We start from the raw sequence: 22,811 nt of genomic DNA on the forward strand, positions 1-22,811 counted from the left end.
ATTGTGTTAGTTTCAGGTGTACAGCAAAATGATTCAGTTATACATACACATATCTATTCTTCTTCAGATTATTTTCCCATATAGGTTATTATGGAGTATTGACTAGAGTTCCCTGTGCTATACAGTAGGTCCTTGTTGATTATTTTATATATAATAGTATGTATATATGAATCCCAATCTCCTAATTTATCCCTCCCCCCAACCTTCCCCTTTGGTAACCATAAGTTTGTTTTCTAAGTCTGTGAGTCTTTTTCTGTTTTGTAAATAAGTTCATTTGTATCATTTTTCAGATTTCACATATAAGTGATAACCATATGATATTTGTCTTCCTCTAACTTACTTCGCTTAGTATGATAATCTGTAGATCCATCCATGTTGCTGCAAATGGCATTGTTTCATTCTTTTTTATGGCTGAATAATATTCCATTGTTTGGTTTTTTTTGATGTAGAGCTGCATGAACTATTTTTTATATTTTGGAGATTAATCCCCTGGCAGTCTCTTCATTTGCAAATATTTTCTCGCATTCTGTGAGTTGTGTTTTCCTTTTGTTTGTGGTTTCCTTTGCTGTGCAAAAGCTTTTAAGTTTAATTAGGTCCCATTTGTTTGTGTTTGTTTTTATATTCATTACTCTGGGAAGTAGATCCAGGTATTGCTGTGATTTATGTCAAAGAGTGTTCTGCCTATGTTTTCCTCTAAGAGTTTTATAGTATCTGGCCTTACATTTAGGTCTTTAATCCATTTGGGGTTTTTTCCTGTATGGTGTTAAGGAGTGTTCTAATTTCATTTTTTTACACGTAGCAGTCCAGTTTTCCCAGCACCACTTAGGAAGAGACTGTCTTTTCTCCATTGCATATTTTTGCCTCCTCTGTCATAGATTAATTGACCATAGGTGCTTGGATTTATGTCTGGGTTTCTATCCTGTTCCATTGATCTATATATATGTCTGTTTTTATGCCAGTAACATATTGTCTTGACTACTGTATCTTTGAAGTATAGTCTGAAGTCAGGGAGCCTGATTCCTCCAGCTCCATTTTTGTTTCTCAAGATTGCTTTGGCTATTCGAGATCTTTTGTGTTTCCACGCAAATTTTAAGATTTCTTTTTCTAGATCTACAAAAAATGCCACTAGTAATTTGATAGGGATTGCACTGAATCTGTAGATTGCCTTGGGTAGTATAGTCATTTTGACCATATTGATTCTTCCACTCCCAGAATGTGGTGTATCTTTCCATCTGTGTCACCTTTGATTTCTTTCACCAGCGTCTTACAGTTTTCTGAGTACAGGTCTTTTGCCTCCTTAGGTAGGTTTATTCCTAGGCATTTTATCCTATTTGATGCAGTGGTTAAAAAGAAAAAAAATTACATTTCTTTTCTTTTTTTAATTAATTAATTTATTTTTGGCTTTATTGGGTCTTCGTTGCTGTGCACAGGCTTTCTGTAGTTGTGGTGAGCCAGGGCTACTCTTCATTGCAGTGTGTGGGCTTCTCATTGCGGTGACTTCTCTTGTTTCAGAGCACAGGCTCTAGGCATGCGGGCTTCAGTAGTTGTGGCACACGGGCTCAGTAGTCGTGGCTCGCAGGCTCTAGAGCGCAGGCTCAGTAGTTGTGGCACACAGACTTAGTTGCTCCATGGCAGGTGGCATCTTCTTGGACCAGGGCTTGTGTGCCCTGCATTGGCAGGCGAATTCTTAACCACTGCACCACCAGGGAAGTCCTACATTTCTTTTTGGAGTAAAAATAGAAGTTTTTGAAAAAGTATTAGATTTAATCAGAAAAATAACCTCTAAGAGCATTTTCATTTCTGATTGAAAAATTAACACAAAACATTAAAATTAACAAAAAATTAACATTGTATAGAGATATAAAAAGTAAAATTTCATATACTTTTCAGATTATAATACTTTTATACATCATGCTCCTATTACAGATGAAGAACCTGAGACTCAAAGGGGGTGGCGTATCATTGCTATTAGGAATCTCCAGTATGTGTTTTCTCAACACCGCCAAGCAATTAAATCAATTCAAGCACTAGCTATCTGGAGCTTGAGTCAGATATCACAGGTCAAGAGCTTAGTCCTAAATATCCAACAAGAACTCTGCTTCGTCAGCTGGGTGTCCTACAATTCATTTCAATTCTGACACTGCCTACCCAGAGATAGCATCAGATTCCACAGGTTAAGGGCTCAGTCCTACAAGACTGTCCCCCTCCCCTTTCAGATGCCAGTCTCAAGTTCTGGTTGTCACCTGGGCTTCTCACCAACCCATGACTTCCTCCTTGGGTCCGAAGAGCAACTCACAGAACTCAGAAACATTGTACTTACTAGATTACCAGTTTATTATAAAAGAAGATTGTAATGGATACACATGAACTGCCAGATGAAGAAGTGCATAGGGTGAGATCTGGAAGGGTCGCAAGCACAGGAACTTCTCTCCCCAGAACTGGGGTGGGCTACTCTCATAGCATGTGGATACGTTCACTAACCTGGAAACTCTCCAAACCCCATCCTTTTGGGTTTTTATGGAGGCTTTGTTACACGGGCACAATTGATTAAATCATTGGCCATTGGTGATTGAACTCAATCTCTGACCCCTCTCTCCTCCCCAGAGGGGGCTGGAGGTGGAGTATGAAAGTTCCAACCCTGTAGCCATGTGTTTGGTTCACCATCCTTAGGTTACCTAGGGGTTTTACAAAAGTCACTCCATTAACGTAACAAAAGACACCTTTGGTTCCCATCACTTAGGAAATTCCAAGGGTTTTAAGAGCTCTGCCAGAACAGGGATTAAGACCAAATATATATTTCTTACAATATATCATAGTATCATAGAATTGGTACCAGAACTTGAGAACTTTGTACCTTTCAAATATTTCCTGGTGTCAAGTTAACCATAGTCTTGAAGAGGCCCTTTCCATAGAGATTTATATGAAAAAAGAAGGTTGGTACCTTCAGGTTTCTATAGTTTATGGGGAGCAGGGGGAAGTCAGGGAAAGAAAAGAAAAACTCATAGCCAGAAAAAGAATCTGTCTTACAAGACAGTTAACTTGATTCACAATAGCTTGTGCTATCAAGGGAAGAATATTGAGAAAGGAATGGGAAAGTGTTGGGTGTCAGATATTTTTATCATTGTTTAGCTGTGCCTTAGGAGTAGCTAAGACCAAGAGTTGGTTTCTAGCGATATCAACTGGGAAGGAGCTATTTCCACATAGAGCCTGGCTCTGGTGTCTACTGCTGCTTCTCCCTGCAAGTGCATTTCTGTCTGTTATAAGTTTCCTGTGTTGCCTGTGGATCATGGCCATTCCGTAGTAAGCCTGACAGCCATAAAGGCCATCTGGCTGAGATTTCAATTGTGTCATTCATCTGCCTGCATACAACTCTTTTACTTCTTGTGTTCTTGTGTACCATGTGTTCTGTGTTTTATTCAGAAAATATAGACTCCACTTATAATGAAGTTCCTGTGAGGTCAGAACTGGTGGGTGGCAACATTATTTGTGGTAGTTTTTCAGTGAATTGCAAAGGCCTTCACAATGATCCATAGATACTCATTTTTCTTACAGCCTTAGTATATTCTTAGGTATAGCTTTAGTGTATTCTTGGGTATGTCATACTTTCATGTGGGCGTTTAAATTAGCCTAAATTTTTGTAAGGCAATTTGTCAGTATCTATTAAATTTTAAATGTTTATGCATTTGTTTCAGCTTTTCTCTTCCTAGGATAGTATCCTCCAGAAATGTTTCCAGTATGGGTACAAAGACATGTATAAGAATATTCGTTATCCCAGTGTTCATAGCAGTAGCAATTTGAAAGCAGTTTAATTGTCTAGCATTAATTGATATGTTAAAAATAACTTGTACCTCCATAAGATGGAATACTATAGAAGCTATTTAAAAGAATGAGAGAATCTATATGTGCTAACATATGAGAAAATGTTCACAATGTATTATGTGAAAACAAATTACAGAACTGTATTGAGTTATATCCCATAATTATTAAGTTACATGTTTACATAATATGTATGTTGATATATACGTAGAAAAACACCTGGAGGAATAGACACTGAAACGATAGTGTCGAGGCGGGGGCGGGGTGGGGTGGGGAGTGTGAGATTATGGGAAACTTTTACTTTGTGATCTCTTCTTGGTTTGCTAATGTTACGGATTTTAAGCACTCATATATATTACTTTTGGTAGGAGAAAAGATTAATTTACTTAAAATGAATAGAGGTGCAGTTAACAACAACTGATGAGCTGCCTTAACAGCATTTGATGTTTTTGTCTTTTTCGTATGTGGAAAGCACGTGTGCCCTAGCGTTCTTTGTGGTGTTCCTCTGTCAGTGCTGAGCACATTGGATGCAGGTGATATAGGAGCCCCTGGAGGGAAAAATATGCAGATGCGTTTCTTTAGCGTAAGCCAAAGCCTGAATATCATTGAAGTCCACTTTTTCCCTTGCTCTCATAGATGCTGTCAGAGGAAAATTATACATTTTAATGGAAGCCAGATTATCAGCCCTCTATAAATTGGAGAGTGACTATGAGATCCTTGAAAGGTGAGTATACAAATCATTGATTTGTACATGTGTGTGTGTGTGCACGTGCATGTGTGTCTTTAGCTTTAAAAAGTGAGATACTTTATTGCCCAAAAGCTATATTATGCAAGTTTAGTTTTAAGTACTAATACCAAGTACATTCAGGTCACACGTTCCAGCACTCATGATTTAGGAACAAGGAAACCAGAAGGGAATGGTAACTTGATGTGGCTGTAGCCTCATTTCTTTGATAATTTTAATTGTGAGTTTGCCTTTCTCTTTTTTCTAGATTGCCTGGTGCCTATCTCAAAGGCAAGAAATACAGACCCCTGTTTGACTATTTTATAAAGGTGAGCTTAGAGACTTCTACCACAGGAGCTGTCCACAACCCAAGTATTTGATAACTGGAGTGGTATTTATATTGTCTTATTGTTATATTGTTTGTACAAGTGTGCCTAAATCCAAAAATCTGTTTCAGTATTACAAAAATTAAATTGTTTGTATTGCCTTCTTGCTTTAATAATTAAAATCCTATAGGAATTTTTAAATACTTTTCTCAAATTACATAAGGAATCAGTTACTTTGATAAGATTTAATGTGTGTATATTTGTATTGTTTATAGTCTACACATCACCCAGGCAAGTCGTTGAGGTGTTTTTTGTTTTTTGAGTTTTGTTTTTACAAACTTAAGATAGTGCTTTTACAAAACTGTGTGTGTAAAAGTAAACAGAGTTCATTTCCAGGAATTGATGAGGTGGGTGCTTTAAGCTCAGACATTTAGTAACTTAGTTCTTATAAGAGTCACAAAGCTATTTTATGTGGTTTTCCATTTTCTGGCAACAGAATCCACAGCTGTAGCTATAAACCCCACCACCACCAACAAAAGAATAAAGTCAGCAGGAATTTCCTGTTGGTTCTTATTTATAGGTCTTGGAGTGAAATAATGAGCAACACTCTCAGACCCCGTTTTACACATTATGTGGAAATTATATTCAGTTGGACGTAGCATTAGCCAGCAAAACCTTACACCATAGCCCATGATAAAATATTTGCTCACCTCTGTTCTGATTCAGTGTAGGGATAGAGTTTGGCTAATGCAGGTGATCTCTGCCATTTGGGCTCTGTCCACAGCATCACATCTGCCTCTACATTTTTGTGCACCTGAGTGTTTTCCCATGTTTCTTATCTCCTAACTAATGGCATTCCTCCTCATTCCTTGTTGCTGCTGATGGATTTCCAAACACTTTACCTGGTCTGGTCCCTCCCTTGAGCCTGTAGTCATTTGCCAGCACATTCCTCAATGGGTATTCTCCAGTTGACACAAGGCAGTCCTACTCCCTAACCACATTCCCTAATGTTGATTTAAACATATCCTTTGCTTCCATCACGCTGGCCCTTTCTTTTCCTCCCTCTCTGCCTTTGCTTTTATTGTCTTCCTCCTCTTTTTAAAAAGACCCTCACCTTTCTTTAACGTCATATCAGCTTGACACTCTTCAAGGCTAAACTCAGGTGCCATCTGAAAAAAAAGCAATTTTTGAAATGCTTCTTTGGTTTCTCCCTCTGAAAAATATCATTCCTGCATTCTTCTCTTCTGTATCATAACATGTTTTATTTTTTCTTGTATTTGTTTTTATTTGTCTTAAAACCTCTTACACTAGATCCCTTTGAGAACCTAAGGAAAGTTCAGCCCTCTCAGAAAATGCACATGAGCACAATAGATAGGAACTTTAGGTTAAATCAGAAGTCTGTCTGGAATATGCACTCAGTTCATACTAATCTAAGTTATTTAAGAACAACAACTATCCATTCAGTTAGCTTCCTGAAATTTCTAGAACGTTTGGTGAGTTTTAGAAAGATGCTGCAAATTCTTTGAAGACAAAAATCATCTGGTGTATACCTAAAATACACATGTTCTGAAATATTAAGTGAGAGCTATGAGAGTAGATGCTGTCTTTGAAGGACAGCACTATAGCTCTCTGTGTGAATGCTGACCCAGTTCAACCTTGGCAAGGGAAGGATCTAAAACTGGACTTCGAGAGATAGGAATGCAATGTAGGGTTTCTTTGTTAGAAACCCTCTACAGTTAGAAACAGTAAGATACCTTTGTATTCCCTGTTCTTACATCTGATTCTAAGAACCCACATATTATCTCTCCATGTTTAAACTATTGAAGACACACCTTTTAGCACCTATCATACCACACCAAAAATATTTCCAGGTGACTTGGGTTATAGCAATTAAAAATTCGTAGTTATTTTTCTAGTTTAGTTTTAAGTGAATGCCAAAGAATTAAAGAGTTGTGATATAGTTGAAAATAAAATTGCGTTTGGAACCAGAAGACCTTCTTTCAGGTCATTACTAGTTGTATGATTTGGGCAAACCATTTCATCTTTGTTCAGAGTTTGTTCATCTGTGAAATTCAAATACAACCAGAATATTTTTAAAACATGAGACTGCTGATGCCTTTTTCACAGGATTATAGGATTAAATGTGAAAATAATTTCTGAAAGTACTTTTTGCAAAGGCAGAGAGGTAAGAAAGCAAAGGGTCAGTTTGGCTGAAACAAAGGGTATGTGAAAAGAAATATTAAGAGATAAAGGTAGAAGAAGTAGGTCTGTGGTGTTATGTGTATGAACCTGACTTTATTGTTGTTATAAAGAAAATCAAACTGAGAACATTTCCCTTCAGTGTTACAGTAGGTGGAGTACCTGTAACTAGAACTTGTAACTCAGCTCCCATACTGATTCTTCCAAGGTTTGCCTTTTATTACTGAATAACCTGAGCTGGACTGAAAGGAAAAGGAGCAGCAAAGCATATGCAGTGATTGAAAATATACCAGGAAGTGAATGGTTAAGGAAGCACATCGTCTGAGACATTTTCACGAAAAACTGCATTCTAGGGCAGGGATGAGGTTGGAAGAACTGATGATAAAGCACAGTTTTGTGGCAAAGGAAGTTAGAAATTTTTCTCTGCAAGTCTTCAAATAATTATTTCATTTATAAGTGATGACCTGTTGTTAATGGAAATGATGTATTGAATTAGCATGTTTCTTCCCAATCTGAATTATTCTGTCTTTTCTATTTATGAAAATATAATTTTTCATGTTAAAAGATTTTTCAGGCTCTTACCAAAAACTGTTATTAAATTAATATTATGGTATGGTATTGTTTTATTCTTTAAGCCTGATAACCTTTCTTTTCCAGTGTAAAGAGAATGGTGCTTTTACTGTGCTTGTTGACAACTATGTGAAGGAGGAAGAAGGCACTGGGGTTGTACACCAAGCTCCTTACTTTGGTGCTGTGAGTAGTATATGTCTTGCAAATGCATTTATGAGAAATAAATGTCAGTGGCCACTGAGTCGTGTGTGTGTGTGTGACAGGGAGAGAGAAGAGAGATGTTTCTCACTGTTTTTCACACTATGGAGTTAACCTCTTTTCAGGCTCACTGCCCCCAGAGATAACTTTATAAAACTTGCATCTGTAATTCCTTTTCACCCTGAGCTGATTTTTGAAAATGGTGTGCTAAATCCTGAGTGTTGCTGGACATTTAGTCTTTCTAAAAGGCATGCTGTGTTTTCATTCATTCACTATTTACTTGCTGTACACTTTGCCATTTATGATATGCAGTTCTGGGAGTTTTGACAAGGGCATAGAGTCATACAGTTACCACAACCATCAAAATGCTGAAAGGTTCCATCACCTTTGCTGTGTTCTTGACTAAATAAATACTATACGATCAGAAGGGAGAATTTGACCTCTTTCCTCAAAGCTATGCAGTGTGGTTAATTTTAAGTTTTTCCCAGAGTAATTTTTCCAAAAATGTAATCCTTTTAATGTAATTTGTATATGAATAAAACAGGAGCATAGGGATTAAGTGCACACATTTAAAACCAGACCTCACCTTAGGTCACAGCTCTGCCACTAACAGGCCATCTCTGGGTAAGTTACTTAGCCTGTCTGGGCTTCCTTTTCCTCCTCTGTGACATGGAATGATAGTACCTGCCCGTCTGGGAAACTACAGGGATTAAGTGGAATCATCCATATAGAGCGTTTAGCACAGTGCCTGACACTGTAAGAGTGTGTACTGCTGGGGGTGTAGCACCCACTGGGGACCTACCAATTCCTCTTGGCTTGATCATTTCGTCAGTGAGAGAGGCAGTGAAGCTAGTCTGTCTCCGTTGGTCTTTTTTCTTTTCATACTTAATCTCTGCAGGGATTTTTATTATGGAAGTCTTCAAACATACACAGAAGTAAAGAAAATATAATATTCCTTATGTTCACATTATCCAGCTGCTTTAATTATTAATTTGGAATTTCTGTTATATCTGTCTCGTTCCCTGTCCCCTTCCCCAACACCTTTTTTATTTTGGCTGGAGGGTTTTGTAGCAAATTCTCAACATCATATCTTTTATCTGCAGATACTTCTGTATGCATCTCTGACTGATAAGGACTTTTATTTTTAACATAGCCACCATGCCATTATACCCAATAAAATTAACAAATGCTTAATATCACCTAATACCTGGTCAGTATTCAAATTAGATGGAAAGTAAGCATTCTTGATAATACTATTTATTGAGTTTTAGGAATTAGTCAAATTTCAGCTATTCATTATAATTTTAGGGTCAACTGGTGTCATTGTTCCACTGTTAATAAATAATGAAAAGGTAACTTCTTGGTGTGTATCTGTCCTGAATGCCAGGCAGGTTAATGTTATAGAAGATCAGATCTTTAAATTTCAGCCTTTAACCCCACTTGGTAGACGTTTTCCAAGAGACCTTCCATGTTGCGGCTTTGCCAGACAATGTGCTATGTGATCTCTCCACAGAGTCTATGCACTTCTACATGACCGTGTTGAACATCACCTGTTACTCTGGCTCCATTCAGGAATGCTGCTCTTAGCTAGTCGAATCGAGTAGGGCTGTTGGCTCTATACTAAATGGTTCAAATTGCTGGACTTTGGGGCTTGTCCTGTCTGTGTTGCTTACTGTTTTTTTTATTCAGGGTCTTCCTTCATGGCCAGGGTGTCATTGCCCTTGGCTGTCATGTGCCACACGCACATGTCGCATCACGCTAGGCAGCCTCTCAGCATAGCGAGAGTTGAACATAGGCCCAGGTGGAACCATACTGGCTTTCCAGTTTATCTTGGAGTCAAACCAGGGTTTGGTTTCACTATTTAGTCCAAGACAGTCCCTTTAATTTTATATTCAAACAGCATAGCAAAGAGGTAAAGACCTTGGACTCTGGAGCCAGGCTGTTTGGTTCTGAATGTGAGCATTGCCACTTTGCTGCTGAGTTATTTCTTTGTGCCTCAGCTTCTTCATCTGTAAAATGGAGATACTTGCTGGTTTGTCTGAGGGGAACACATGATGAAAACCTAGTACATCTATCTGCCTTCCTCACAGGATCGTTGTAAAGGTTAAATGAGCTAATATAATGTAGTCAGATGTTCAGAGCACTGTTTGATATAACACTTTATAATCAGTTTGCCCTGATTATTGTTAACATTGCTCAAAATGTATTCCTGAAGCATTGTGGTGAACCCAGCCTGCATGGGGCCCATATTACTTATTTGTAAAGTGAATAGTTTGGGGTTTGTTTGATTTATTATTATTTTTAAATTAATTTATTTATGCACACCACACCACGCGGCTTGTGGGATCTTAGTTCACCGACAAGGGATTGATCCCAGGCCCTGGCAGTGGAAGCGCCAAGTTCTAACCACTGGACCACCAGGGAATTCCCGTAAAATGAGTAATTTGGATTTAGATCACTGTTGCCATCCTTTCAGGCACTCTTTGACAGGATGCAAATCCATATGCACATCAAGCATTGTGAAGTACTAAACGGTTCATGCCTTACACGTTTATATTCTTCTGCTTTGTGCATACATGTATGTGTATACATGCTGCTGTTATAAATCAAATTTGATTTTGTTCTAATGTATTCATATGTGCCGTCTTTCTTCTTACTTAGTGGATACTCAGCTATATTAGGGGTTTGTGAAGTAATGGCTGGGAAGACTGATCTAATCCCCTAACCCTGCTATAGGGCTCTGGATTCTCTGAATAATCCTTGAGTTAGCTTCAGTTGAGAGGATAATGAAAGTTGGATACATTTATATGTCAGAATACTGAAAAATTTTCCTATAAATTTATTGCCTCATATGCTCCTCTCTTGCCATACCCACACTTAACTGTTTTATTCTTCCCTTCTTCTACCTTTCTCCTTTTCCCCAGGATGATTATCGGGTCTGTATGGATTTCAATATCATTCAGAAAGACTCTGTCCCTGTTTGCCCTGTGGATGCTTCAGGCTGTTTCACAGGGGAAGTGGCAGATTTTGCAGGACAGTATGTGAAGGTCTGTATCTCTATGGCTTAGAAAGGTGTCGGTTTCATCGTACTTCCTTCATTAATCAGTTTTTTGTTAAATAGCTTCCATATGTGGGATTTTTGTTTTCCCCAGGAAGTAGATTTTGTTTTGTTTTGTTTGAGCACATAAAATCAGAAAAAATAGACATATTATCAGCTGCATTCCAAGGGTCTAGTATCTTCAGAGGAAGCATGCTGTAATTTCAAAGGTAGGAATCAGAAAAAGTGGGCTCTGGTTTGTGACTCCGGAAACGGCTTTGTGACCTTGGGGTAATCATTGCTGATTGAAAACTTCACTGCCTTAAGTGGTCTGGAACGTACTTTTAAAGTACTTGAAGTTACACAGTGGCTGAAATGTGAACCAAGTATTTGTATAGTACATTTGTTATTTGTGCCTTTTATTCACAGTAAAGGTATCAAAATAACAAAGTTTAGTAATATACTTAATTATATTGTATTACTAAGTATTGTAGGATATTTTAATGGCTAGATTTAAAATTTTTTTAAAATAGGATGCTGACAAAAATATTATCAGGACCCTAAAGGAACAAGGTCGACTTCTTGCTGCCAGCACCTTCACCCACAGCTACCCTTTCTGCTGGAGGTGAGATGAAATGTAGCTCGAGCTTCAGCTTTGTGGATACATTTGATATGTGTGCCCATTCCATCAATTCATGGTTCTCATCTCATTTGTATCCTTTAGAGTTAGTGTTTGAAAACTTCATTCTTGTTTTAAGGAGAATTTTATGAATTCATATATATAGTTATTTCGTTCCTTAGGTGTAAGAAACATAGGCATATGCCAATATGTATTGTGTTGGGATCACAGTTCTCTAGGATGAGATATATCTCTAAAACTTTCTAATGGAATTTAGTGAGAAATATAATGTGCAATTTTTTTTTTTTGGCTGCATTGGGTCTTTGTTGCTGTGCATGGGCTCCTCATTGTGGTGGCTTCTCTCATTGCGGAGCACGGGCTCTAGGCATGCAGGCTTCAGTAGTTATGGTGTGTGGGCTCAGTAGTTGTGGCGCATGGGCTTAGTTACTCTGCAGCATGTGGGATCTTCCAGGACCAGGGATCGAACCCATGTCCCCTGCATTGGCAGGCGGATTCTTACCCACTATGCCATCAGGGAAGTCCCTGTGATGCAAGTTTTAATATAACATCATACTATAAAGATGTGGGTGAAAATGGAATGTTCAGTGGCATCATGTTTTGTTCCCGTGTTTCCTCTTTGCTGAGGTTGACATCATTTCTTAGTCAACTGTCATATAGCAGAACTATATTTTTTCTTATTCTCTTATTAGCTTTCACCTTCTTGTGAAAGATGGAGGGAGATGACATAGACATTAGTATTTGCAATAGAAATAAATATCAGTAGAAGGCCTAATAGTTGGTGGTGATATCAGTAAGAAACTAAAGGTCAGTCTTACCCTTTGCCCCTGCATACCTCAGTCTGCCCAGCCACATTCTGCATTTTTGCTTCCACAGGTCAGACACTCCCCTCATTTACAAAGCAGTGCCTAGCTGGTTCATTCGGGTGGAGCATATGGTAGACCAGCTGCTGAGGAACAATGACCTATGTTACTGGTGAGCAATAAGATGTGTGTCTTCATAATGTCCTTTTTCATGTAGTTAGTACTGGTTTATACTTCCCTCAAGTTATAGTAATTTTAAAAGCCATCTTTTATTGTATATTGTAATAATAGCTATTTTTCTGTTTATTCAGGAACACAAAATAATTTAAATAATATTATATAACAGAAGAAACAGCCCTCTTATGACAGGACATATAGGGGAACATTTTTCTTTTTTAAACCCAATGGAAATGAGAAGTTGCCATTTATTTGACTTAAAGAATGGAATGACTTTGGAAAACTGGCTGTACTCTCAGAGTCCATTAGCTTTAAATAATAGTCATTTTCAGGATACACATTTATTTGGATATACCTACAAAAGCCATTTACACTTACTACTTTTGACACTTGTTGAGTTCCTAAAATATGACAATGTCTTGTGTACACTGGTTTCATGGATAAACACTGCAGGAACAGAAGCCTTTCTCTCCTCAGCTAATATCTAAACTGCAGAGAGGTGTTACAGTAGTTCCTCCATTTTTCCATAGCGGGTATGTTCCAAGACCCCCAGTGGATGCCTGAAAACGCAGATAGTACCAAACCCTACACTGTATATACTGTGTTTTTCCTATACCTACTTACCTATGATGAAGTTTAATTTATAAATTAAGCACGGTAAGAGAATATCCAAATTGCCAGCATCACTGCTTTTGCCCTTTGGGGCCAATTTTTAAGTAAAAGTAAGGGTTATTTCCACACAGGCACTGAGATAATCAACAACTGATGTGGTAGCCGAGATAGCTGCTAAGTAACTAATGGGCGGGTAACATATACAGCCTGGATACACTAGACAAAGGGATAGTTCATTTCCCAGGCAGGATGGAGTGCAAGGGCGCAACACTTCATCATGCCACCCAGAACAGCGTGCAGTTTAAGACTTACGAACTTTTTACTCCTGGAATTTTCCTTTTAATATTTTTGGACCACGGTTGACTGTGGGTAACTGAGACCATATGAAACCACAGATAAGGGGGGGACTACTGTACTTCAACCTGTAGGTGCAAGAATGATACAAAACTAAATTTGTGTATACCAGAAGAATGTTTTTCCCTGAGAGTTTTGAGGGTAATCACTATTTCTTATTTTCCCCAGGAATCCAGCTTGACTTTAAGTTGTGTTCTCTGGGGAAGTAAGAAATAGTGCATTTGATTTTGGAAGAATGGGGAGAATCTCAGGGCAGTAAAAGAAAACTATAGCTTTCTATATTTCTTAGCAAGGTGAATTTCTCAAGAGCAAAATGTTTTTTCATTTTTATACCTAGGAAGCTCTTTAGTTTCCTGGTGGAGCACTGAGTATAGAATATTCGTGTGGCTGCCTCATTGGGGGTGGTGGTGACAGGTGTGCAGGCCTATAAACTGACCTAGGATGGTAACTGCAGCACCTGAGAGGACAAAATGTTTTGGAGCATAGGTGTGCCCTAACTCAGCCTTGAGCTTGACAGCGTTTCCTACAAAGCTGAACCTTAAAGAATAAGGAGTCATTTACCAGTCAGAAGCTATAAGAGCCTTGGGTGGGGGGGTGGCTGAGGGAAGGAGGGTGGCGGGGTGAACGTTATCAAAGTGGAGGGATGGCATGCACAGAGGCAGTGAGGTAAGAAGCTGCATTCTAAGGAACTTGCCTTATTGCTAGAGCCTACAGTGCAGTGGCGGGACTGCAGGTGAGCCTGGAGAGGCAGCTTCTCACCAGCTACACATAACCCCGCCTATTCAGACTCTTACTTTGTAGGTGATTAAGAGCCCTTGCTAATGAGTTTCGGTAAAAGCGCTATTGTATGGATGACCTGAAGACTAGATCTAAGTAAGATCAGGCTAGCTGTCGTCATGGTGATTGGTTAAAGGATTGTGGCAGTCCTGCAGTTGGAGAGCACGACAGAAAAGCTTGTGTGCTGTGGGGTTTCATATTACAGAGCATCTTCCTGGGATGGATTCATAGCAGAAACAGCCTTTGTGGGTCTTCTGGTACTGTCCATTTGAAAGACATTCTCGTAGGAGTGAGCTCAGCATTTCCAGAATGTTAGGTTCACAAAGGCTTATGCAGATCTAATTTACAAATTTACTTACTAATGTTTTTATGTGATTGGTTATCTGATCTGTTTATTGCAGGGTCCCAGAGTTTGTGCGAGAAAAGCGATTTGGAAATTGGCTGAAAGATGCACGTGACTGGGCAATTTCCAGAAACAGATACTGGGGCACTCCTATCCCACTGTGGGTCAGCGATGACTTTGAGGAGGTGAGGCAGGGCAGTGTTTACTTGTGTTGATTTTTGCTAAAGCACTTCATTCATGCATCTCAGTATGGGGTAAAAGAATATGGTTTCTTTTTTTCTTTGCCCCTTTCTTATTGCATCAGGTTTTTTTTCTTTGTTCCTTCCTAGAATCATGACATAAATAAGAATATGTTTTTAAGATTTTAATTTATTTTTACTTTAATTAAATATAGTTTTAAATTTCCCTCTGTGTAGGGCTTCCCTGGTGGCGCAGTGGTTGAGAGTCCGCCTGCCGATGCAGGGGACACGGGTTCGTGCCCTGGTCCGGGAAGATCCCACATTCCGCAGAAATGTAATTTGTATTTTTCTCGGGAAACTCCTCACATTGTTTATCTTGTGTTGCTCAGAACTCTTTTTCTCCTTTTGAGTTTCTGATGAACAGAATAGAGACTCCACCCGCTGCACTAAGTCACGGCATATTAAAACGGCCCTATTAGTGATAAAAAAGGATGACTTAAAAGAATTACCAAAGTGGGCTTCCCTGGTGGCGCATTGGTTGAGAGTCCGCCTGCCGATGCAGGGCACACGGGTTCGTGCCCCGGTCTGGGAGGATCCCACATGCCGCGGAGTGGCTGGGCCTGTGAGCCATGGCCGCTGAGGCTGCGCGTCCGGAGCCTGTGCTCTGCAACGGGAGAGGCCACAGCAGTGAGAGGCCCACGTACCACAAAAAAAAAAATAATAATAATAATAATAATAAAATTACCAAAACATTGCAGACCTTTAATTTAAAATCAAATTGTGTGTGTGTGTGTCTCTAAATAAATACATACATAGGTATATAGATATATCCTCTCTGTCCAATGCTGACAGCATTAGAACAGTCATGAGCAGCAGCAGCAGCCCAGGGACCTCAGTAAATCTCCAGTAGGGACCTGAAAGGCAACAGTTAAGTAGCTGAATCAGAGGACTTTACAGGACTGAGCAGGAAGTGCAGAGAAAGAGGCTGTGGGTATTCATTAGGTAGTAGATGACCTCTGGGTGTGAACCCACAGCAGCTCCTGCTGGTGTAGCCCAGCTACACGGCCCCTGTTAGATGACTCACCCTGTTCTGAACACCCCTGCTGGGCCCATCTCCCAGCCTCCTTACATGAGTATAATCCTAATGTCTTGCAATCTGACTGTTTGGTCCAGTTCATGCACAATAAATTAGTCCCAGCTTTGACTTGAGAAGGTTTCAGATTAAAGAGCCAAGTTCAAGTGCCAGGAGCAAACTAAGATGCCTTAGAGTAACAGTCTAGGCATTTCACTTATGCTAGTTATTTTTGTCAGAGATTTGGACATAGTAGACCCTCAAGAAATACTCGTTGAGATGATGGCTGTGAAATTCTCTCCTTGTAGGGAATCCCTCTGATATAGGGGTAGATAGCAAAGAAGTGAGGTCTGCTCACCAATTCAGTCAGTGACCTATAGTCTTTCATTAGGTAAGCCACCTTGATGATAACTCATGAAGATCAAAAGTTTCTAAACCTAAACATGAATGTTACATAAATTAACTCTGTTTGATCCTTGGCTCTGAGGCCTTTTAACTTTGTTTTGACAGGTGGTGTGTGTTGGGTCAATGACAGAACTGGAAGAACTGTCAGGAGCAAAGATCTCAGATCTCCACAGAGAGAGGTCAGTTTCTGAATGTTTGATTCACTTCAGTTCAGTATCGGGCTAGGTAGCCTGTTTAGACATGGTCTCTGTATTAGATCACAGAGCTACATGTAGAAATCAGACACTAGTTTGCTGAATTACTTCGTTGTTGATGATTCATGTCATATTGAGGAAAGGTGGCCTCTTGTCCTTGAGTTAGATGTCAGGAGACTTTGGTATATAACCTTCCAGATGGAGCCCTGATGGTGCTCTCTGAAAGCCTGTGATAACTGCCTATATTTCTGTTTGCAGATGCATATGAAAGAGCTGTGAGGGCATTGTGTTTCCTCTTGGCAATTAAACTGTAATTTCTGTTTTGCTTAAAATTAATAGAAGTGGCTACTTCTTTGTTTACTAGCATTGACCATCTGACCATTCCTTCACGCTGTGGGAAGGGATTGTTGCATCGCATCTCTGAAGTGTTTGACTGTTGGTTCGAGAGTGGCAGCATGCCCTATGCTCAAATTCATTATCCATTTGAAAACAAGAGGGAGTTTGAGGATGCATTTCCTGCAGATTTCATTGCTGAAGGCATTGACCAAACCAGAGGATGGTATGTTTCTTGTTCTTTAAAGCGTATTTATTTATTTATTTATTTTTGGCTGCGTTGGGTCTTTGTTGCTGCACGTGGTCTTTCTCTAGTTGTGGCGAGCGGGGACTATTTGTTGTGGTGCGCGGGCTTCTCACTGAGAGGGCTTCTCTTGTTGCGGAGCATGGGCTCTGGGCACGCGGGCTTCAGTAGTTGTGACGCACGGGCTTAGTTGCTCCACGGCATGTGAGATCTTCCTGGGGCCAGGGATCGAACCTGTGTCCCCCGCATTGGCAGACAGATTCTTAACCACTGTGCCACCAGGGAAGTCCCTCTTTAAAGTGTTTTACTGATTTGATTTAACAGGTATTTTACTGAGCATTTAGCATTTATCAGCTGGGTGCTGGGGAGATTGTGTCAAACAAGACAGGCTTGGGCTTCCCTGGTGGCACAGTGGTTGAGAGTCCGCCTGCTGATGCAGGGGACACGGGTTTGTGCCCCGGTCCGGGAAGATCCCACATGCCACGGAGCGGGTAGGCCCGTGAGCCATGGCCGCTGAGCCTGCGCGTCCAGAGCCTGTGCTCTGCGACGGGAGAGGCCACAACAGTGAGAGGCCCGCGTACCACAAAAAAAAAAAACAAAACAGGCTCTGCTCCTGCCCTCTGCCCCTCACCACTAAACATACCATAAAAGTGTCTTTTGAGCAGGAATCTCACACTCTATTAGGGCTGTAGTTTTAGAGTTTGAATTGTTTCTTTCACATTTTGGAATACAGAGATTTTGGTGTATGGAAAGGTTAAGTGATACAAAACAATAAATGTGTCCTTAGTTTGTTTACTTCAAATCATTTACACAAGTGTTTAGTGGGTATTTACATAGAATTTACTGGAGTGGGTGCTACAAATTGGAGGGTTAGTTGAAAATGTACTAAGATGTTAAGGTTGGCCTCATAACATTCTAAAAAATCCAGGTTTAAAATTTTTTTAAAAAAACATGGTGGGGAGGACTTTGGCATTGGTTTTATCTGATGCCTTATCTAAAGCAGTACCCTCATCCTCTTAATTAGAAAAAGATGAATTACCTTCTCTTCATGCATGAGCTTGGCTGACCCAGGTTCTAATTATACTTTCATTAGTAATGTTTCTGCAGGAGTGTTAAAAGAATGTTGGTATCATTTTCTCTTTACAGCTTGTAGTCATCACAAACTGATGGAATTCCAGACTTAATGTTCTTAATGTTTTCAGCTTCCAATCCATTTTTCTGTAGAAACAGCTACCATATACAAACTCCTGTTCTTAGGGAGGGCCAGATGACTCACCAATAAGTTGTTTCTCTGAGGAGTTGCCATGTCTGGCAACTGTTAAAAGCCCTCACGTGAGTCCCCATGTGCACATTGCCTCCCTTGCCTTTTGTCAGGTATGGGCTGCCTCTCATAAGAACCAGGGTCCTCCTGACCTGATTTCCGTCCTCATTAGTTGTGTCTGGTGATGTTCTTGGGATGCAAAATCAGGTTGGAGATGACACAAGTGCATTACTTACTGGGACAGCTTACATGAATGTGATAGAGTTCTTTTAGCGAACAATCTAGGTAGCATATAAACATGCATGATATCTGATAGAATAAAAACATTTTCTATGTTCATATAGACTAGCTTTTAACTTTTGGATGAGAGTGCTTTTTTCATCTTTTGTCATCAGACTGTCCCATATGACCTTGTGCTAAAGGCAACACATCTCTGGATTTCCAGCCTGGCATTTCTGGGAGGTCCTGAGAGGCCACCCAGTGCTGCCCTGCTCTGCCTTGTGGCTGTCCAACTAGCTCTCCAAGGAAGGTGATAGTACTGTCCCCAGCAGGGGGTCAGTACCTCATTCCAGGGCTTTATTTGCTTTAAATAAAGTTCATTTTATTTTTTCTAGTGAGAAGCTCTAATATGACTGGTCTGCAGTGGGTCCTGTGCCTAATTTTTCAGCACTCCCCAGATGATTCTGATGTATCCAGGATCAAGAACCATTGCTTTGTGATTATCAAGAAGTGTAACTTACCTAAAATAGAAATTCAGTCCAATAAGTAAACACAGTTTTTTTTTCCTATGCTTGAATTCCTTTTCTTATTTTATTGAACTCTGTTTGTGGGTTTTTTTCCAGGTTTTACACCCTGTTGGTGCTGGCCACAGCTCTCTTTGGACGGCCGCCATTCAAAAATGTGATTGTGAATGGGCTCGTCCTGGCAAGGCAGGTGCACTCCCTTGTGTAATAATGAGTTGCAGTTCCTGATCTCCTTTATTCTTTCAGCATGTTCTGGTTGGGTCTAACCATTCTTTGTGAAAAAGGGATTCAGGAATGCCCCAGCTCTGTTCCTGTTCTCTTCCTTCCTTCTGCCTTTATACTTCTTCCTGCTCTCCCTTTTCATCCAACTCCTGTCTTGTGCTCTTCTCAATCTGTAATATTCTGTCTCTACATATTCCTCTGTCTTAGGGGAAGGACTGCATTAAGAGCTAAGCCTAATGGAGGAGGACAGAGGGGAGGACATGTGTCCCATGATACTACTAGTGATAAAATAACATTTGTCATTTAGAATTTTATAAAGTACTTTTGCTTATAGCTCTTATTAAATCTGTACACTGGTCCTTTAATATAGATTTTTGTTGTCCTGTTTTTAATATATGAGGAAGCTATTGGTTCTAGAGGCTTATTATAGAGAATTCTTATTTTTTCCTTCTACCGCCTCTAGTCATTAAAAGTAAAAACAAATAAAAAGAAGAAAATGAAATTTTTATACCTAGATACCTTGTTTCATGTGCTGTTCAAGGCGGGGGATGACACCTGGCACTGTACCAGGCTCTGTTTGAGATTAAATGTTGAGCATTTACACATCTTCACTCATTTATCCCCAGAACTATTTGAAATGGGTCCTTTCATTGTCCATTTTGACATTTGAGGAATTTGAAGTGCAGAAAAATTAAGGTCATACTTACAGCAAAAGAGTGTGAAATTCTAGTTCTATATCCAGGCAGTCTGGCTCTATAGTCTGTACTTTTTTTTTTTAATTGAAAATCTTACTGAATTATAGTGGTAAAAATTAATAGAGACCCCCCGTGTGCTTTGCCTGGTTCCCCCAATGGTCACATTTTTGAAACTGTAGCACATTGTCACAATCAGGATGTTGATTGAATCCACCAGTCTTACTCAGATTTCCCCAGTTTTACTCATTTGCTATTGCATGCAATGTTATCTCATATATGGGTTCCTGTATCCACCAGCACAGTCAAGATACTTGGCCCGTTTCAACATCACAGGATGCCTCTGTTACCCTTTTATAACCATACCCACCCCACCCCTTTGCACTCCTCCCACCTCAGCCTTCAGTCCTAATCCCCATCCCCTGGCAACCACTCATCTATTCCCCATCTCTGTAATTTTGTCATTTCAAGTATGTTATATAAATGGATTCATATCATATATAACCTCTTGTGATTGGCTTTTTTTGCTTACTGTAATTCCCTGGAGATACCTCAGGTGGTTTTATGGATCCACAGTTCTTTCTCATTACTGAGCAGTGTTCCATGGTGACCCACAGTTTGACTTTTCACCTGCTGAAAGACATTGAGGTTGTTTCCAGTGTTTTCTGACTATGAATAAAGCTGTGAACTTTCTAAGGTTTTGTGTGAATATAAGTTTTCGTTTCTCTGGGATAAATGCCAAGGCTGTGTTTCTTCACTGTTACACTCTGGCATCTTCCTGCTGCCATTTATCCCGAAACTTCTCCATTGACTCGCTGCAGTATTCAAAAAGAAGCTTAAACAACCTATTGTTGTGCCTTAGTAGTAGCTTGTGTCCCATTTGCACTTACGTATTCCAACTTGTAGATAATCTGTAACCATATATAAACTGTGATGTTGACTTATTTATTTGGTGTTTCCCTTCTATTTTTCAAGTGATGGCCAAAAAATGAGCAAACGCAAAAAGAATTATCCAGATCCACTTTCAGTCATTCATAAATATGGTGCTGATGCCCTCAGGTACAAACCAGTGCTCTGCCTTGTGTGTATTTGTCATTTCTTATTAAGCATCTTACATTCTGTTAATCATGTTTTCAGTGATATTAATCATTCTATTAATTTGGTTTATAAATAGCTTTTTTTAAAAAATGCACATCTGTTACATGGAGAATTACATTGGTATGGTGTTGACTTTAAACCCCCAAGGTGGTTTTCTAAATAGTAAAGATGTTTCTATATCTATAGGTCTTTTGGAAGAGGAGGCTGTGTGTTGGATTTTATTAAGCAGCACACGTACTCCCAGGCTAGTTGCTGGTGCCTTTCCCTCATTCCTTCTGTAGGTTCCCTGTCTTATTGATATTAGAATTCTCTTATATCATTTATTTCAATTTTACACTTACTCCTCAAATAGCCATATGAGGTACGATTTATGCTAGAGCAAACAAAAATACTGAAAAGTTTTTAGAGAAATGTGAGATACTGCTTGAAATAGTCATAGTCATAAACGTTGAGTGCTCAGGTTAAAAGGCACCAAAGAGATCTTATTCAGCATCTTCCTGTTAGGAACACAGAGACCCACACCCAGGGGCAGTGGGCAAGCACGTTCACGGTTGCCATGTTGCCCAGGAGCAGTTAGTGGGGTGTCCTGCAACCCCCAGTTATCTGTTAGACTCACCTTGGCATAGCTGACAACTTGGGCCTCTTAATTCTTTGTTTGAAGGAAACATCCTGTAGGATGTTTAACAACATCCCTGGTCTCTGCTCCCTGAGTCCCTCTGTGCTGGCAGAGCACATGTGGCTGTTCCTTGTGAATCCCTGATGCCTGCACATATGTCCTGGAAGGAGGGCCTGGCTTCTTCCTCTTAGTGTTGCCATACTGCTTGAGGCCTGTGCTGGGAGCAGCACAGGGCATGCTTCTAGGTTAGTTCAGTGCCATATTTTGGTGTGGCACTTTTGGTCTCCCCTTTATAATTTGCTAGGTCTCTTACACAAAATAAGAATTTTGTCGGTTTTAAATTGACTGTTAGAAGCGTATTTATAATTCCCCGCTTTTGTAGAAAAAGGGCTGATTTGGGTATTGCCCTGTCAACATAGTAATATTTGGTTTACTGTCTGCGTCCCTTTTCCATGTAATTTTTCTCCTCTTCCAGATTATACCTGATTAACTCCCCTGTGGTGAGAGCAGAAAACCTCCGCTTTAAGGAGGAGGGTGTTCGAGATGTCCTGAAGGATGTGCTGCTACCTTGGTACAATGCCTATCGCTTCTTCATCCAGAACGTCCTGAGGCTACAGAAGGTGTGGGTTGCAGTGCTGTGGGGTAGGGTCTGCCCCACGGAGCTGGGTTGAGCTGGGTTGAGCTGGGTTTGCGAAAGATGGTCAGGGGTCAGCTGTGAAGCAGAGCTCCATGGGAGACAGGAGCTAACAGGCCCGGTGGGTGGGGGCTCAGAGACACTGGGGAGGCCATAGATGAAAGTGTGACAGGTGTCTGGGGTCCATGCTGGGCCAAGAGCACAGGACCGGAACTTCACCATTTGGATAGATGCTCACCTCTGCAAGACACAGAAGCCTCACCTGTTGAAGAAGAGTTGCATTGGATATTCATTTAGCCAGCCAAATTGGTACTGGGGACTTAGTGATGGGGGAGCCAGTAAAGAGTCAGCTACTATCAGAGTGAGTGCCTAGTAAAGGCTGTTGCAGATGGGTGGTCAGGGAAGGCCACTTGATGAGTGCATTTGGGCTGAAACTCTGAAAGTGAGAGAAGTTCTCATTGGGTTGCTGGGATGAAAAATAGTGGTTCTGATATGTAAGAAAGTGCCTCAGAGCAGTTACCTGCTGGCCTGGGAGGCATCCTCTG

General features: G+C 40.2%; 1 protein-coding gene across 4 annotated transcripts in view; it reads left to right on the forward strand.

Moving 5' to 3' along the window:
- The window catches only part of IARS1 (isoleucyl-tRNA synthetase 1), an 80,480-nt gene that overhangs the window by 22,491 nt on the left and 35,178 nt on the right, over window positions 1-22,811 (forward strand). For all 4 annotated transcript variants that reach the window (XM_024732957.1, XM_024732961.1, XM_024732959.1 and 1 more), the window contains exons 8-19: window positions 4,453-4,540; window positions 4,809-4,869; window positions 7,723-7,818; window positions 10,758-10,880; window positions 11,404-11,495; window positions 12,384-12,482; window positions 14,632-14,758; window positions 16,335-16,408; window positions 16,788-16,982; window positions 19,104-19,190; window positions 20,894-20,977; window positions 22,108-22,252. In XM_024732957.1, the coding sequence (XP_024588725.1) occupies window positions 4,453-4,540; window positions 4,809-4,869; window positions 7,723-7,818; window positions 10,758-10,880; window positions 11,404-11,495; window positions 12,384-12,482; window positions 14,632-14,758; window positions 16,335-16,408; window positions 16,788-16,982; window positions 19,104-19,190; window positions 20,894-20,977; window positions 22,108-22,252 (1,271 nt within the window). The remainder of the gene's footprint in view (window positions 1-4,452; window positions 4,541-4,808; window positions 4,870-7,722; window positions 7,819-10,757; window positions 10,881-11,403; window positions 11,496-12,383; window positions 12,483-14,631; window positions 14,759-16,334; window positions 16,409-16,787; window positions 16,983-19,103; window positions 19,191-20,893; window positions 20,978-22,107; window positions 22,253-22,811) is intronic.

This window comes from Neophocaena asiaeorientalis, unplaced genomic scaffold (assembly GCF_003031525.2).
Source record: "Neophocaena asiaeorientalis asiaeorientalis breed wild unplaced genomic scaffold, Neophocaena_asiaeorientalis_V1.1 scaffold778, whole genome shotgun sequence".
Taxonomy (NCBI): Eukaryota; Metazoa; Chordata; class Mammalia; order Artiodactyla; family Phocoenidae; genus Neophocaena; species Neophocaena asiaeorientalis.